The sequence below is a fragment of the Gymnodraco acuticeps genome, unplaced genomic scaffold (genome assembly GCF_902827175.1).
Source record: "Gymnodraco acuticeps unplaced genomic scaffold, fGymAcu1.1, whole genome shotgun sequence".
Classification (NCBI taxonomy): Eukaryota; Metazoa; Chordata; class Actinopteri; order Perciformes; family Bathydraconidae; genus Gymnodraco; species Gymnodraco acuticeps.
The window spans coordinates 61,423-77,267 of NW_022991572.1; the positions used below are offsets into that span (position 1 = coordinate 61,423).

Consider the following 15,845-nt stretch of genomic DNA (forward strand, 5'->3'; position numbering starts at 1 on the left):
AGAACCACATCATCTGCAAAAAGCAGTGGTGCAATCCTTAGTCCACCGAACTGCAGACCCCCTCCCCGAAATCCGATCCATGTATATTACAAACAGGATTGGTGACAAAGCGCTGCCCTGGCGGAGGCCAACCCTCACCGGAAATGGGTCCGACTTACTGCCGAGGACCCGGACACAGCTCTCGCTTTGGGAGTACAGAGATTGGATGGCCCTGAGTAGAGACCCCCTCACCCCATACTCCCGCAGCACCTCCCACAGTAACTCCCTGGGAACTCGGTCATACGCCTTCTCCAAGTCTACAAAACAAATGTAGACCGGATAAGCGTACTCCCAAGCCCCACCCAGAATTCTTGCGAGAGTAAAAAGCTGATCCGTCGTTCCTCGATCAGGACGGAATCCGCATTGTTCCTCCTCTATCTGAGGTTCGACAATCGGCCTGACCCTCCTTTCGAGTACCTTACGGCCCGTCTACACTACAGGCATCGAAAAATGCTTTCAACACTTCGCCCATTCATTTGAATGGGGTGACGTAGAAGATTTTGAATCTTCGCCGAACTGCATTATGGGGAGCGGAGCATGGCTTTGCAAGCATCGTGAGCATCAAAAGTTGAGCAATGTTCAACTTTTGATGCTCCCGATGCTGGCATCAGCCAATCAAATCCCGTTTATGCAAATCCCGCCAGTACAAGCGCTAGCCAATCAAACCGCGTGCAAGCTGGGAGAGCCAGACCGCAGTTCATTTCCTCATATTCCAAACGAGAAATTACGGTAGCAAATCACCCGGTTCTTTACGACCAGAACTATTACCGGGATACAAATCGGAGGAAGCAGGCATGGAGGGAGGTGGCAGAGACAGTGGGTGAAACTGGTAGGTTTTCGTCTGTTTGGGGATTTTATATCCAGTTTACTTCGTTTTAACATTGCTATTCTTTGTATGTCGGGGTCGGGAGATTCATGCGATTGGTTGTTGGTCACGAGAAATCGCCAAGCCTCAGACACGCCCAGCTTCAAGATTTGTTGATGCCTGTAGTGTAAGGCAAGGCAAGGCAAGGCAAGGCAAGTTTATTTATATAGCACTTTTCAACACAAGGCAATTCAAAGTGCTTTACAAAAAATGAAAGAGATTAAGAAAATGGCATTTAAAATCAGTCATTAAAAAGAAAAGCTAATAAAATAAACATTAAAAGAAAAAATACATGGATAAAACTTACAGTGCTGTCAATTAAACATTAAAAGAAAAAGTACATGGATAAAAGTTACAGTTTAGTCTAAGATATGAATAGTTCAATTAAAAGCAGCGACAAAAAGAAAAGTCTTCAGCCTGGATTTAAAAGTAGTCAGAGTTGCAGCGGACCTGCAGGTTTCTGGGAGTTTGTTCCAGATGTTTGGAGCATAATAAGTGAACGCTGCTTCTCCATGTTTAGTTCTGACTCTGGGGACAGAAAGCTGACCAGTCCCTGAAAACCTGAGAGATCTGGATGGTTCATAATTTAGCAGGAGGTCAGAAATGTATTTTGGGCCTAAACCATTCAGTGCTTTATAAACCAGCAGCAGTATTTTGAAATCTATTCTTTGACACACAGGAGCCAGTGTAAAGACTTCAGAACTGGAGTGATGTGTAGACGGGCCGTTAGAGTAAACTTTCCCGGGGAGGCTGAGTAGTGTGATGCCTCTGTAATTGGCACACACCCTCTGATCCCCCTTTTTAAAAAGGGGAACCACCACGTCGGTCTGCCACTCCTTCGGTACTGTTTCCGACTTCCACGCAATGTTGATGAGACAACAGTGTTATATAAATTCAGTTAAAATGCTGAGAAGTACAAGTAGTGCTTTACTGGCTCTAATTATTGTATCTGCAAACCCCAGCCATTTGAACTACAACACAGTTTCCAAGTATTCAACAGAAATTCAGAACATATTAACCATCTTTTATTTATGATCATAAAAAACCAACAACAGTCATTCATTCTTCAGACTCCAGCTTTCATCTGGTTGTTGGGTGGCAGGGCCTTGCCCAGGTGGATCCCTACGGTCAGTCCAAACTCCTTGGCAGCATGTTGCTCATGGACCTCAGGCTTCAGCTGGTACCCCTTCTCCCCATCAAAGCAGTCCAAGGGAGTGAAAGCAAGTGGGTTTTCTCCCAGAAGGCCTTGCATGCGTGTGCGCCAAACCTCCAGCATGGTACCGCGTGCCTCAGAGGGAACGTGAGAGGGGGCCCAGAAGATCTGAGGAGCCAGAACCTGGAAGCCACAGTAGTGCAGGATGCCATTCTGGAGGAAACAGGGAGATACAATTAGTGATGATGCAGACAATAAATAAGTTTCCTCTGGAACAGCTTTATGATAATCATTGATCCAAATAAAATACCTGCAGTGGCCAAAGAGTGACATTCATGTCTCCATTAATGCCATTTGCACTGAACATGGACTCCTGAGACCCAGTGGTGAAGGAGAGCATGGCCTTCTTGTCCTGTGGAAAAAGACAAGAGCTACTGTAAGTAGGGAGAGATAGAGTCACAATAAGGCAAACCTCTTGATTTGCTTTGTTACCTTGAAGATTCCCTGGCTGTAGCGCTTCTCGTGGGTGAAGGCAAAGCCCAGTGTGAGCACCCGGTCCATCCAGCCCTTCATGATGGCAGGAACAGTGAACCAGTACATGGGGAACTGAGAAGTAGGGCTTAAAGTTAGTTCATAACAGAGGCACGGCTTAAAAGAATAACACATTTTCACTCTGGCTCTACCTGAAAAATGACGAGGTCGGCCTCAGTGAGTTTGCGTTGTTCTTCAGAGATATCAGCAGTAAGCTTTCCCGCCTCCCATGCCAGTTTGGTCTCCTCTCCGTAACAGAAGTGATCTGCATTCTTAACTTTTCCTGCAGGGAAAATAAATGTTTGCGAGTCTGAAGTTCAATTTGAAAGCTAAACTATTTATTTTCAGTGAGGTATTTACCAGTGATGTCCTCAGCTGTAGCAGTGGCCTTAAACGTCATGGCATACAGGTCAGATACTTCTACTGTGCAGCCCTTAGCAGTTAAAACTTCCACCGCAGCGTCTTTGGCTGCAGAGTTGAAGGAGCCAGAGCTCTGGTGTGCATACACAATCAACACTTGCTTTGACGCTAAAACAAGAAATACATGATTCCAATGAGAACACATCAGAACAGAAACACATGTATTAGATTCAATCTGAACATGAGCTATACACTCAAGCCCTCAGCAAATACAAGAACACAAAGTTAAAAACATACCCATTTTGAAGCAGGAAATTGTAAATGCTAGATTTTACAATTAGACTGTGTGTTGAAGGAAAGGGTGGCTCATGCTAGAGCAAACTGAAGATGCTGCTTTTATACTCCACACCACTCAACATACTGCCTTCTGGCTCATTTCTCACAGGTGCTGTCGATCAGCAATCAAGGTCACTGACCAATCAGATGGCAACTACCAGGACTCATCGATCTAGTATCTACTCTACATGTATTCACTGAATTTCGGCAGCATTTTAAATGGGGAGGAACTTTTCTACCACTACAAGCCAAGTATGTGTATGTGTTTATCCAGCTGCAGATTTAACCTGTTTTTAACACGGTATACACTTACAATAGAACAGTTGCAAAAAAAATGTGTCATTCATTTTAATGTTTGCTTTATCCCCATTTTAGCCGACCCAGAAAGAGACACAGCGTAGGTTTTTCGTGTCTCTTATGCATCTTGTAATACAGAGGCCCTGCAGATCTGAAGGATCAGAACGAGGATACTATTCTAGAGCTGGGACGACAATGTGCAGAGCTATAAAAGGCATTCTACAAATATGCATATTTTGAAAGTTATAGCACCTAAGATCAAAGCATAATAGTTTGGTGATGGGAGGATTAGATCAAAATGACAGGGTTAACAGAATTTAAGTGTTTGAAATGAAGGGTTAGATTATTTGTGTCAAGTCTCCTGACCACAGAAGTTAACTTGAGAAACTTCAGTGAATAGTCAACTTGGCTCCAAGTTTAGCAATCAGTGAAATCTTTCCCAACTGGAGTTTGATGGACGTTGCGACTCTGTTGCTCCTTTGAAAAAGAAGAAAATAAAACAACATAGATTAGCTCCATGGCATAATGCCGAAACCCGCAAAATAAAGCAAAAGTCGAGACAACTTGAAAGGATATGGCGTTCCACTAAACTTGAAGAATCTCGTTTAATTTGGCATATTACTCTCAATGATATAAGAAAGCACTGCGTAAAGCGAGAGCAGCCTACTACTCTTAATTAATAGATGAGAATAAGAATAATGCAAGATTTCTTTTCAGCACTGTAGCCAGGCTGACAGAGAGCCACAGCTCGATTGAGCCTTCTATTCCCATAGCACTCAGTAGTAATGACTTTATGTGCTTTTTTAATGATAAAATTGTTACTCTTAGAAACAAAATGAATGACCTCTTGCCTTTGACCAGTATAGTGTTATCAACAGCTCCCGGAAACGTAAGTTCTAATATTACACTAGATAGTAAACTAGAATGCTTTTCAGCCATAAACCTTGAACAATTAAATTAAATGATTCTCTCTTCTAAACCATCAACGTGTATGTTAGACCCAATTCCAACTAAGCTGTTGAAGGAAGTTTTTCCATTAATTAGCACTTATTTATTAAATATTATGAATATGTCTTTATTATCAGGCTATGTTCCACAATCATTCAAAGTAGCAGTGATAAAACCGCTTCTTAAAAAGCACAACCTCGATCCAGAGGTTTTAGCCAACTGTAGACCTATTTCTAATCTTCCGTTCCTCTCAAAGATTCTTGAGAAAGCGGTCGCAAAACAGCTGATTACTTAAAAAACAATGATTTATTTGAAGATTTTCAGTCTGGCTTTAGAACACATCATAGCACAGAGACAGCTCTGGTTAAAGTCACAAATGACATTCTAATAGCCTCTGACAAGGGACTTGTCTCTATTCTTTTCTTGCTCGATCTCAGTGCTGCATTTGATACTATCGACCATGATATCCTATTGCAAAGACTAGAGCACTTAGTTGGCATACTTAAAATATAGTACCTTATATTTCATCTTTTTTCCCTTTAGACCCTTGCGGTTTATTCTTAAAAACCCTTACCCACCCCCCCATGTTCCCTCTGCTGGTCTATGGCCTTGTAGAGGGTAACGGGGTATAGAGTTGCTTAGATAAGCGGGGGAGTGCATCTGACGAAGAGATAGGTTGTTGTGCTCCCTCTCTCTGTTTCTTATCTATATCTAATAGAACTGCTCGGGTCTTGATAGATTGAGTGGGGAAGTTCATGAGATCTTTCTAGAGGGTTATCAAGAATAACTTTTATCCAATGACCTTTCCCCTCTCTGTCTGTGTCTGTGTATTCTCTTGTTCCGATTAACCCAGCCAAATCTTTGATCTTGTTTTGTATCTATATCTACGCCGGGATCCGGAGTCGAGGCTGATCCTCTTGCTGTAGTCCTGTGTCTTGGATCCTCTATCCTGAGTTCTGGATTAAGTCGTGGACTTCGGGTCGTGGCTGAACCTGTCTCTGCGGTCCTGCCTTGGGTCTCATCATGCTGCTTCCCTGATGGCTTCCACAGGATTGTAGCTGACATCCTCGTGGATTCATCTTATTATCACAGACACATGCATTTCCTAACATTCGGTCTATATGCTGTAAAATGTATTATCTCTTCGATTTACACACGGCATCTATTGCACGTCTGTCCGTCCTGGGAGAGGGATCCCTCCTCTGTTGCTCTCCCTGAGGTTTCTCCCATGTTCCCTTTAAACTGTGGGTTTTCTCTGGAAGTTTTTCCTTGTACGATGTGAGGGTCTAAGGTCAGAGGGTCTGAGGACAGAGGGTCTAAGAACAGAGGGTCTAAGGATAGAGGGTGTCGTTTTTCTCATACTGATATTCTGAACAATCTGTGTTGTTGTATTTGCTGTAAAGTGTCTCTACTGTAGGCTATTTTTATTATATGTACAGCACTTTGGCTCCACCAAAGATCGTTTATAAATGTGCTATATAAATCAAACTTGATTTGATTTGATACAGGGAACTGCTTTAGGCTGGTTTAGGTCCTATCTATCTGAACGCTCTCAGTTTGTACGTGTCAACGATGAATCTTCCACGCAAACCAAAGTTAGCCTTGGAGTGCCACAGGGCTCAGTGCTCGGACCTATTTTGTTCACATTATATATGCTTCCGTTAGGCAATATTATAAGGAATCATTCTGTACATTTTCATTGTTATGCGGATGATACTCAACTATATTTATCAATCAAGTCTGATTAAATTAATCATCTAAATAAAATTCAAGACTGCCTTAAGGACTTAAAAACGTGGATGACCTTAAACTTTTTGATGTTAAACACGACCAAAACTGAAGTTATTGTACTCGGCCCGAAGAATCTACGAAACAAATGATCTAAAGATATACTAACTATGGATGGCATTAATTTGGCCTCCAGTGAGACTGTAAGGAATCTTGGTGTTATATTTGATCAGGATTTATCCTTTAACGCCCACATAAAATCAATTTCAAGGACCGCCTACTTCCATCTACGTAACATTGCAAAAAACAGGCATATCTTGCCTCAAAACGATGCAGAGAAACTAGTCCATGCATTTGTTACTTCAAGGCTGGATTATTGTAACTCTTTATTATCAGGGTGTACCAAGAAGTCAGTCAAGTCGCTTCAGCTGATTCAAAATGCTGCAGCTCGTGTACTAACCAGAGTTAGGAAAAGGGACCACATTACTCCTGTTCTGGCTGCCTTACACTGGCTCCCTATAGAACACAGGATATAATTTAAAATTCTTCTTCTCGCCTACAAAGCCCTTAATGGGCAGGCGCCATCTTACCTTAAAGAACTCATTATACCCTGCTGTCCTACTAGGGCATTGCGTTCCAAGAATGCAGGGTTGTTGGTTGTTCCTAGAGTCTCTAAAAGTACAATGGGAGCCAGAGCCTTTTCTTATCAAGCTCCACATTTGTGGAATCAGCTTCAGGTTTGTGTTCGGGCGGCAGACACCCTATCCGTTTTTAAGAGTGCGCTTAAGACCTTCCTTTTTGATAAAGCTTATAGTTAGGGCTGATTAGATTCAGCCCCTAGTTTTGCTGATATAGGCTTAGTTTGTTAGGGGACATCTTACTTCTTCTTTCTCTCTGTCTATACCTGTGTACTCATGTTCCCATTAACCCAGCTTCCCCAAATGTCTTTCTTTTTGGTGTCTATATACACCGGCATCCGGAGTCATGGATGATCCTGTTGCTATGGTACTGAGTCCTGGATCGCGAGTCGTGGCTGTGGTCCTGGATCATTGGTCCTGGATGGATATCCTCGTGGATTCATCTTCTTATTACAGACACATGCATTTCCTAACATTCGGTCTATATGCTGTAAAATGTATTATCTCTTCGATTTACACACGGCATCTATTGCATGTCTGTCCGTCCTGGGAGAGGGTTGCTCTCCCTGAGGTTTCTCCCATGTTCCCCCTTAAACTGTGGGTTTTCTCCAGAAGTTTTTCCTTGTACGATGTGAGGGTCTAAGGACAGAGGGTCTAAGGACAGAGGGTGTCGTATTGTCATACTGATATTCTGTACAAACTGTGAAGTCCACTGAGACAAATGTAACATTTGTGATATTGGGCTATATAAATAAACTTTTTGCGTCACAATACTTAACATTGGTAAGCCTAAAGAAAATTGTATACAACCGGTTGCCATAGCGACATATTGTGTGCATTGCCATTTAAGCTGAATGGGTCAAACGACAGTGTTATATAAATACAAGTAAAAAGCTGAGAAGTACTTTACTTGATTTATTAGCTCTAATTATTGTATATGCAAACCCCAGCCATTTGAACTACAACACTGTTTCCAAGTATTCAACAGAAATTCAGAACATATTAACCATATTTTATTTATCATCATAAAAAACCAACAACAGTCATTCACTCTTCAGACTCCAGCTTTCATCTGGTTGTTGGGTGGCAGGGCCTTGCCCAGGTGGATCCCTACGGTCAGTCCAAACTCCTTGGCGGCATGTTTCTCATGGACCTCAGGCTTCAGCTGGTAACCCTTCTCCCCATCAAAGCAGTCCAAGGGAGTGAAAGCAAGTGGGTTTTCTCCCAGGAGGCCTTGCATGCGCGTGCGCCAGCCCTCCAGCATGGTACCGCGTGCCTCAGAGGGAACGTGAGAGGGGGCCCAGAAGATCTGAGGAGCCAGAACCTGGAAGCCACAGTAGTGCAGGATGCCATTCTGGAGGAAAAGGAAGGGTAACAAAAATAATAATGGGTGTTGATGCAGACAACAAATAAGTTTCCTCTGGAACAGCTTTATGATAATCATTCGTCCAAATAAAATACCTGCAGTGGCCAAAGAGTGACATTCATGTCTCCATTAATGCCATTTGCACTGAACATGGACTCCTGAGACCCAGTGGTGAAGGAGAGCATGGCCTTCTTGTCCTGTGGAAAAAGACAAGATATACTGTAAGTAGGGAGAGATAGCGTCACAATAAGGCAAGGCAAGTTTATTTATATAGCATCTTTCAACACAAGGCAAATAAAAGTGCTTTTAAAAAAATGAAAGACATTAAGAAAATGGCAATTAAAATCAGTCATTAAAAAGAAAAGCTGATAAAATAAACATTAAAAGAAAAAAAAATACATGGATAAAAGTTACAGTGCAGTTTAAGATATGAATAGTTCAATTAAAAGCAGCGACAAAAAGAAATGTCTTCAGCCTGGATTTGAAAGTAGTCAGAGTTGCAGCGGACCTGCAGGTTTCTGGGAGTTTGTTCCAGATATTTGGAGCATAATAACTGAACGCTGCTTCTCCATGTTTAGTTCTGACTCTGGGGACAGAAAGCTGACCAGTCCCTGAAGACCTGAGAGATCTGGATGGTTCATCATTTAGCAGGAGGTCAGAAATGTATTTTGGGCCTAAACCATTCAGTGCTTTATAAACCAGCAGCAGTATTTAGAAATCTATTCTTTGACACACAGGAAGCCAGTGTAAAGACTTCAGAACAGGAGTGATGTGATCCACTTTCTTAGTGTTAGTGAGGACTCGAGCAGCGGCGTTCTGAATCAGCTGCAGCTTTCCAATAGATTTTTTAGTGAGACCAGTAAAGACACCATTGCAGTAGTCCAGTCTACTGAAGATAAAAGCTTGGACAAGTTTTTCCAAATCCTGCTGTGACATTAGTCTTTTAATCCTAGATATATTCTTTAGGTGATATTAGGCTGATTTAGGAACTGTTTTAATGTGACTGTTGAAACTCAGGTCAGAGTCCATGACTACACCTAGATTTCTGGCTTTATCTGTTGTTTTGAACATTGCAGACTGAAGCTCAGCGCTAACTTTTATACGTTCTGCCTTGGCTCCGAAAACCGTTACCTCAGTTTTATCTTTGTTTAAAAGAAGAAAGTTCTGACACATCCAGTCATTGATTTGTTCAATGCACTTACTCAGTGTTTGAATTGGAGCATAGTCTCCTGGTGACATTGTTACGTAAATGTGTGTCATCCGCATAGCTATAACTTATTTTGTTGTTCTTCATTATCTGAGCCAGTGGTAGCATGTAGACGTTAAAGAGAAGAGGCCCCAAGATGGAGCCTTGAGGTACCCCACAATAAGGCAAACCTCTTGATTTGCTTTGTTACCTTGAAGATTCCCTGGCTGTAGCGCTTCTCGTGGGTGAAGGCAAAGCCCAGTGTGAGCACCCGGTCCATCCAGCCCTTCATGATGGCAGGAACAGTGAACCAGTACATGGGGAACTGAGAAGTAGGGCTTAAGGTTAGTTCATAACAGAGGCATGGCTTAAAAGAATAACATATTTTCACTCTGGCTCTACCTGAAAAATGACGAGGTCGGCCTCAGTGAGTTTGCGTTGTTCCTCAGAGATATCAGCAGTAAGCTTTCCCGCCTCCCATGCCAGTTTGGTCTCCTCTCCGTAACAGAAGTGATCTGCATTCTTAACTTTTCCTGCAGGGAAAATAAATGTTTGCGAATCTGAAGATCAATTTGAAAGCTAAACTATTTATTTTCAGTGAGGTATTTACCAGTGATGTCCTCAGCTGTAGCAGTGGCCTTAAACGTCATGGCATACAGGTCAGATACTTCTACTGCGCAGCCCTTAGCAGTTAAAACTTCCACCGCAGCGTCTTTGGCTGCAGAGTTGAAGGAGCCAGAGCTCTGGTGTGCATACACAATCAACACTTTCTTTGACACTAAAACAAGAAATACATGATTCCAATGAGAACACACCAGAACAGAAACACATGTATTAGATTCAATCTGAACATGAGCTATACACTCAAGCCCTCAGCAAATACAAGAACACAAAGTTAAAAACAAACCCATTTTGAAGCAGGAAATTGTAAATGCTGGATTTTACAATTAGACTGTGTGTTGATGGAAAGGGTGGCTCATGCTAGAGCAAACTGAAGAAGCTGCTTTTATACTCCACACCACTCAACATACTGCCTTCTGGCTCATTTCTCACAGGTGCTGTCAATCAGCAATCAAGGTCACTGACCAATCAGATGGCAACTACCAGGACTCATCAATCTAGTATCTACTCTACATGTATTCACTGAATTTCGGCAGCATTTTAAATGTGGAGGAACTTTTCTACAAGCCAAGCCAAGTATGTGTATGTGTTTATCCAGCTGCAGATTTAACCTGTTTTTAACACGGTATACACTTACAATAGAACAGTTTGCAAAAACATTTTGTCATTCATTTTAAATGTTTGCTTTATCCCCATTTTAGCCGACCCAGAAAGAGACACAGCGTAGGTTTTTCCTGTCTCTTAAGCATCTTTTAACACAGAGGCCCTGCAGATCTGAAGGATCAGAACGAGGATACTATTCTAGAGCTGGGACGACAATGTGCAGAGCTACAAAAGGCATTCTACAAATATGCCTATTTTGAAAGTTATAGCACCTAAGATCAAAGCATAATAGTTTGGTGATGGAAAGATTAGATCAAAATGACAGGGTTGACAGAATGTAAGTGTTTGAAATGAAGGGTTACAGATTATTTGTGTCAAGTCTCCTGACCACAGAAGTTAACTTGAGAAACTTCAGTGAATAGTCAACTTGGCTCTAAGTTTAACAATCAGTGAAATCTTTCCCAACAGGAGTTTGATGGACGTCGTGTCACAATACTTAACATTGGTAAGCCTAAACAAAATTGTATACAACCGGTTGCCATAGCAACATTGTGTGCATTGCCATTAAAGCTGAATGAGTCAAACAACATCCATACATCCATCTCCTCCCGCTTATCCGTGGTCGGTCTCGGAGGTAGCAGTTCCAGCAGAGAGCCCCAAACTTTCTTTTCCCTGGCGACATCAACCAGCTCTGACTGGGGGATCCCAAGGTGCTCCCAGGCCAGCGAAGAGATATAATCCCTCCACCTGGTCCTAGGTCTACCCCTTGGTCTCTTCTCAGCTGGACGTGCCTGGAACACCTCCCTAGGGAGGCGCCCAGGTGGCATCCTAACTAGGTGCCCGAACCACCTGAACTGGCTCCTTTCGACGTGAAGGAGGAGCGGCTCAACTCCGAGTCCCTCCCTGATGACCAAACTTCTCACCTTATCCCTAAGGGAGACACCAGCCACCCTGCGGAGAAAACCCATCTCGGCCGCTTGTATCCGCGATCTCGTTCTTTCGGTCATGACCCATCCTTCATGACCATAGGTGAGGGTAGGAACGAAAATGGCCCGGTAGACAGAGAGCTTTGCCTTCTGGCTCAGCTCCCTTTTCGTCACAACGGTGCGGTAAAGCGACTGCAGTACCGCTCCCGCTGCTCAGATTCTCCGGCCCATCTCACGCTCCATTGTTCCCTCACTCGAGAACAAGACCCCGAGATACTTGAACTCCTTCACTTGGGGTAAGGACTCATTCCCTACTTGGAGTGGACAGTCCATCGGTTTCCTGCTGAGAACCATGGCCTCAGATTTGGAGGTACTGATCCTCATCCCAGCCGCTTCACACTCTGTTGCGAACCGATCCAGTGAGTGCTGAAGGTCGCAGACCGATGAAGCCATTAGAACCACATCATCTGCAAAACGCAGTGGTGCAATCCTTAGTCCACCGAACTGCAGACCCCCTCCCCGAAATCCGATCCATGTATATTACAAACAGGATTGGTGACAAAGCGCAGCCCTGGCGGAGGCCAACCCTCACCGGAAATGGGTCCGACTTACTGCCGAGGACCCGGACACAGCTCTCGCTTTGGGAGTACAGATATTGGATGGCCCTGAGTAGAGACCCCCTCACCCCATACTCCCGCAGCACCTCCCACAGTAACTCCCTGGGAACTCGGTCATACGCCTTCTCCAAGTCTACAAAACAAATGTAGACCGGATAAGCGTACTCCCAAGCCCCCCCAGAATTATTGCGAGAGTAAAAAGCTGATCCGTCGTTCCTCGATCAGGACGGAATCCGCATTGTTCCTCCTCTATCTGAGGTTCGACAATCGGCCTGACCCTCCTTTCGAGTACCTTACGGCCCGTCTACACTACAGGCATCGAAAAATGCTTTCAACACTTCGCCCATTCATTTGAATGGGGTGACGTAGAAGATTTTGAATCTTCGCCGAACTGCATTATGGGGAGCGGAGCATGGCTTTGCAAGCATCGTGAGCATCAAAAGTTGAGCAATGTTCAACTTTTGATGCTCCCGATGCTGGCATCAGCCAATCAAATCCCGTTTATGCAAATCCCGCCAGTACAAGCGCTAGCCAATCAAACCGCGTGCAAGCTGGGAGAGCCAGACCGCAGTTAATTTCCTCATATTCCAAACGAGAAATTACGGTAGCAAATCACCCGGTTCTTTACGACCAGAACTATTTACCGGGATACAAATCGGAGGAAGCAGAAATGGAGGGAGGTGGCAGAGACAGTGGAGGAACCAGGCATGGAGGGAGGTGGCAGAGACAGTGGGTGAAACTGGTAGGTTTTCGTCTGTTTGGGGATTTTATATCCAGTTTACTTCGTTTTAACATTGCTATTCTTTGTATGTCGGGGGCGGGAGATTCATGTGATTGGTTGTTGGTCACGAGAAATCGCCAAGCCTCAGACACGCCCAGCTTCAAGATTTGTTGATGCCTGTAGTGTAAGGCAAGGCAAGGCAAGGCAAGGCAAGTTTATTTATATAGCACTTTTCAACACAAGGCAATTCAAAGTGCTTTACAAAAAATGAAAGAGATTAAGAAAATGGCATTTAAAATCAGTCATTAAAAAGAAAAGCTAATAAAATAAACATTAAAAGAAAAAATACATGGATAAAAGTTACAGTGCTGTCAATTAAACATTAAAAGAAAAAGTACATGGATAAAAGTTACAGTTTAGTCTAAGATATGAATAGTTCAATTAAAAGCAGCGACAAAAAGAAAAGTCTTCAGCCTGGATTTAAAAGTAGTCAGAGTTGCAGCGGACCTGCAGGTTTCTGGGAGTTTGTTCCAGATATTTGGAGCATAATAACTGAATGCTGCTTCTCCATGTTTAGTTCTGACTCTGGGGACAGAAAGCTGACCAGTCCCTGAAGACCTGAGAGATCTGGATGGTTCATAATTTAGCAGGAGGTCAGAAATGTATTTTGGGCCTAAACCATTCAGTGCTTTATAAACCAGCAGCAGTATTTTGAAATCTATTCTTTGACACACAGGAAGCCAGTGTAAAGACTTCAGAACTGGAGTGATGTGTAGACGGGCCCTTAGAGTAAACTTTCCCGGGGAGGCTGAGTAGTGTGATGCCTCTGTAATTGGCACACACCCTCTGATCCCCCTTTTTAAAAAGGGGAACCACCACGTCGGTCTGCCACTCCTTCGGTACTGTTTCCGACTTCCACGCAATGTTGATGAGACAACAGTGTTATATAAATTCAGGTAAAATGCTGAGAAGTACAAATGCTTTACTGGCTCTAATTATTGTATCTGCAAACCCCAGCCATTTGAACTACAACACAGTTTCCAAGTATTCAACAGAAATTCAGAATATATTAACCATCTTTTATTTATGATCATAAAAAACCAACAACAGTCATTCATTCTTCAGACTCCAGCTTTCATCTGGTTGTTGGGTGGCAGGGCCTTGCCCAGGTGGATCCCTACGGTCAGTCCAAACTCCTTGGCGGCATGTTGCTCATGGACCTCAGGCTTCAGCTGGTACCCCTTCTCCCCATCAAAGCAGTCCAAGGGAGTGAAAGCAAGTGGGTTTTCTCCCAGGAGGCCTTGCATGCGTGTGCGCCAGCCCTCCAGCATTGTACCGCGTGCCTCAGAGGGAACGTGAGAGGGGGCCCAGAAGATCTGAGGAGCCAGAACCTGGAAGCCACAGTAGTGCAGGATGCCATTCTGGAGGAAAAGGAAGGGTAACAAAAATAATAATGGGTGATGATGCAGACAACAAATAAGTTTCCTCTGGAACAGCTTTATGATAATCATTCGTCCAAATAAAATACCTGCAGTGGCCAAAGAGTGACATTCATGTCTCCATTAATGCCATATGCACTGAACATGGACTCCTGAGACCCAGTGGTGAAGGAGAGCATGGCCTTCTTGTCCTGTGGAAAAAGACAAGATCTACTGTAAGTAGGGAGAGATAGCGTCACAATAAGGCAAACCTCTTGATTTGCTTTGTTACCTTGAAGATTCCCTGGCTATAGCGCTTCTCGTGGGTGAAGGCAAAGCCCAGTGTGAGCACCCGGTCCATCCAGCCCTTCATGATGGCAGGAACAGTGAACCAGTACATGGGGAACTGAGAAGTAGGGCTTAAGGTTAGTTCATAACAGAGGCATGGCTTAAAAGAATAACACATTTTCATTCTGGCTCTACCTGAAAAATGACGAGGTCGGCCTCAGTGAGTTTGCGTTGTTCTTCAGTGATATCAGCAGTAAGCTTTCCCGCCTCCCATGCCAGTTTGGTCTCCTCTCCGTAACAGAAGTGATCTGCATTCTTAACTTTTCCTGCAGGGAAAATAAATGTTTGAGAGTCTGAAGACCAGTTTGAAAGCTAAACTATTTATTTTCAGTGAGGTATTTACCAGTGATGTCCTCAGCTGTAGCAGTGGCCTTAAACGTCATGGCATACAGGTCAGATACTTCTACTGTGCAGCCCTTAGCAGTTAAAACTTCCACCGCAGCGTCTTTGGCTGCAGAGTTGAAGGAGCCAGAGCTCTGGTGTGCATACACAATCAACACTTTCTTTGACGCTAAAACAAGAAATACATGATTCCAATGAGAACACATCAGAACAGAAACACATGTATTAGATTCAATCTGAACATGAGCTATACACTCAAGCCCTCAGCAAATACAAGAACACAAAGTTAAAAACATACCCATTTTGAAGCTGGAAATTGTAAATGCTGGATTTTACAATTAGACTGTGTGTTGAAGGAAAGGGTGGCTCATGCTAGAGCAAACTGAAGAAGCTGCTTTTATACTCCACACCACTCAACATACTGCCTTCTGGCTCATTTCTCACAGGTGCTGTCGATCAGCAATCAAGGTCACTGACCAATCAGATGGCAACTACCAGGACTCATCAATCTAGTATCTAATCTACATGTATTCACTGAATTTCGGCAGCATTTCAAATGGGGAGGAACTTTTATACAACCGTTTGCCATAACGACATATTGTGTGCATTGCCATTAAAGCTGAATGAGTCAAACGACAGTAAATACAAGTAAAATGCTGAGAAGTACAAATGCTTTACTTGATTTACTGGCTCTAATTATTGTATATGCAAACCCCAGCCATTTGAACTACAACACAGTTTCCAAGTATTCAACAGAAATTCAGAACATATTAACCATCCTTTATTTATCATCATAAAAAAC

General features: G+C 43.3%; 3 protein-coding genes across 3 annotated transcripts; all 3 read right to left on the reverse strand.

Annotated features, from left to right (window-relative positions):
• Positions 1–1,907: 1,907 nt before the first annotated feature.
• LOC117533609 (ribosyldihydronicotinamide dehydrogenase [quinone]-like) lies at positions 1,908–3,332 on the reverse strand. Its single transcript, XM_034197459.1, has 6 exons — positions 3,246–3,332; positions 2,949–3,116; positions 2,741–2,871; positions 2,550–2,663; positions 2,368–2,469; positions 1,908–2,270 (listed from the first exon to the last, which is right to left on the reverse strand). Exons 1-6 carry the CDS (start codon positions 3,247–3,249, stop codon positions 1,971–1,973), a joined length of 819 nt encoding a protein of 272 aa, XP_034053350.1. The 5' UTR covers positions 3,250–3,332; the 3' UTR covers positions 1,908–1,970.
• Positions 3,333–7,892: 4,560 nt separating this feature from the next.
• LOC117533603 (NAD(P)H dehydrogenase [quinone] 1-like) lies at positions 7,893–10,474 on the reverse strand. The gene is made up of 6 exons (XM_034197451.1): positions 10,355–10,474; positions 10,058–10,225; positions 9,850–9,980; positions 9,659–9,772; positions 8,357–8,458; positions 7,893–8,249 (listed from the first exon to the last, which is right to left on the reverse strand). The coding sequence occupies exons 1-6, from the start codon at positions 10,356–10,358 to the stop codon at positions 7,950–7,952; spliced, it is 819 nt and encodes a 272-aa protein (XP_034053342.1). The 5' UTR covers positions 10,359–10,474; the 3' UTR covers positions 7,893–7,949.
• A 3,526-nt stretch (positions 10,475–14,000) lies between these two features.
• On the reverse strand, positions 14,001–15,472 carry LOC117533610 (ribosyldihydronicotinamide dehydrogenase [quinone]-like). The gene is made up of 6 exons (XM_034197460.1): positions 15,342–15,472; positions 15,045–15,212; positions 14,837–14,967; positions 14,646–14,759; positions 14,464–14,565; positions 14,001–14,356 (listed from the first exon to the last, which is right to left on the reverse strand). The coding sequence occupies exons 1-6, from the start codon at positions 15,343–15,345 to the stop codon at positions 14,057–14,059; spliced, it is 819 nt and encodes a 272-aa protein (XP_034053351.1). The 5' UTR covers positions 15,346–15,472; the 3' UTR covers positions 14,001–14,056.
• Between the last annotated feature and the right edge of the window lie 373 nt (positions 15,473–15,845).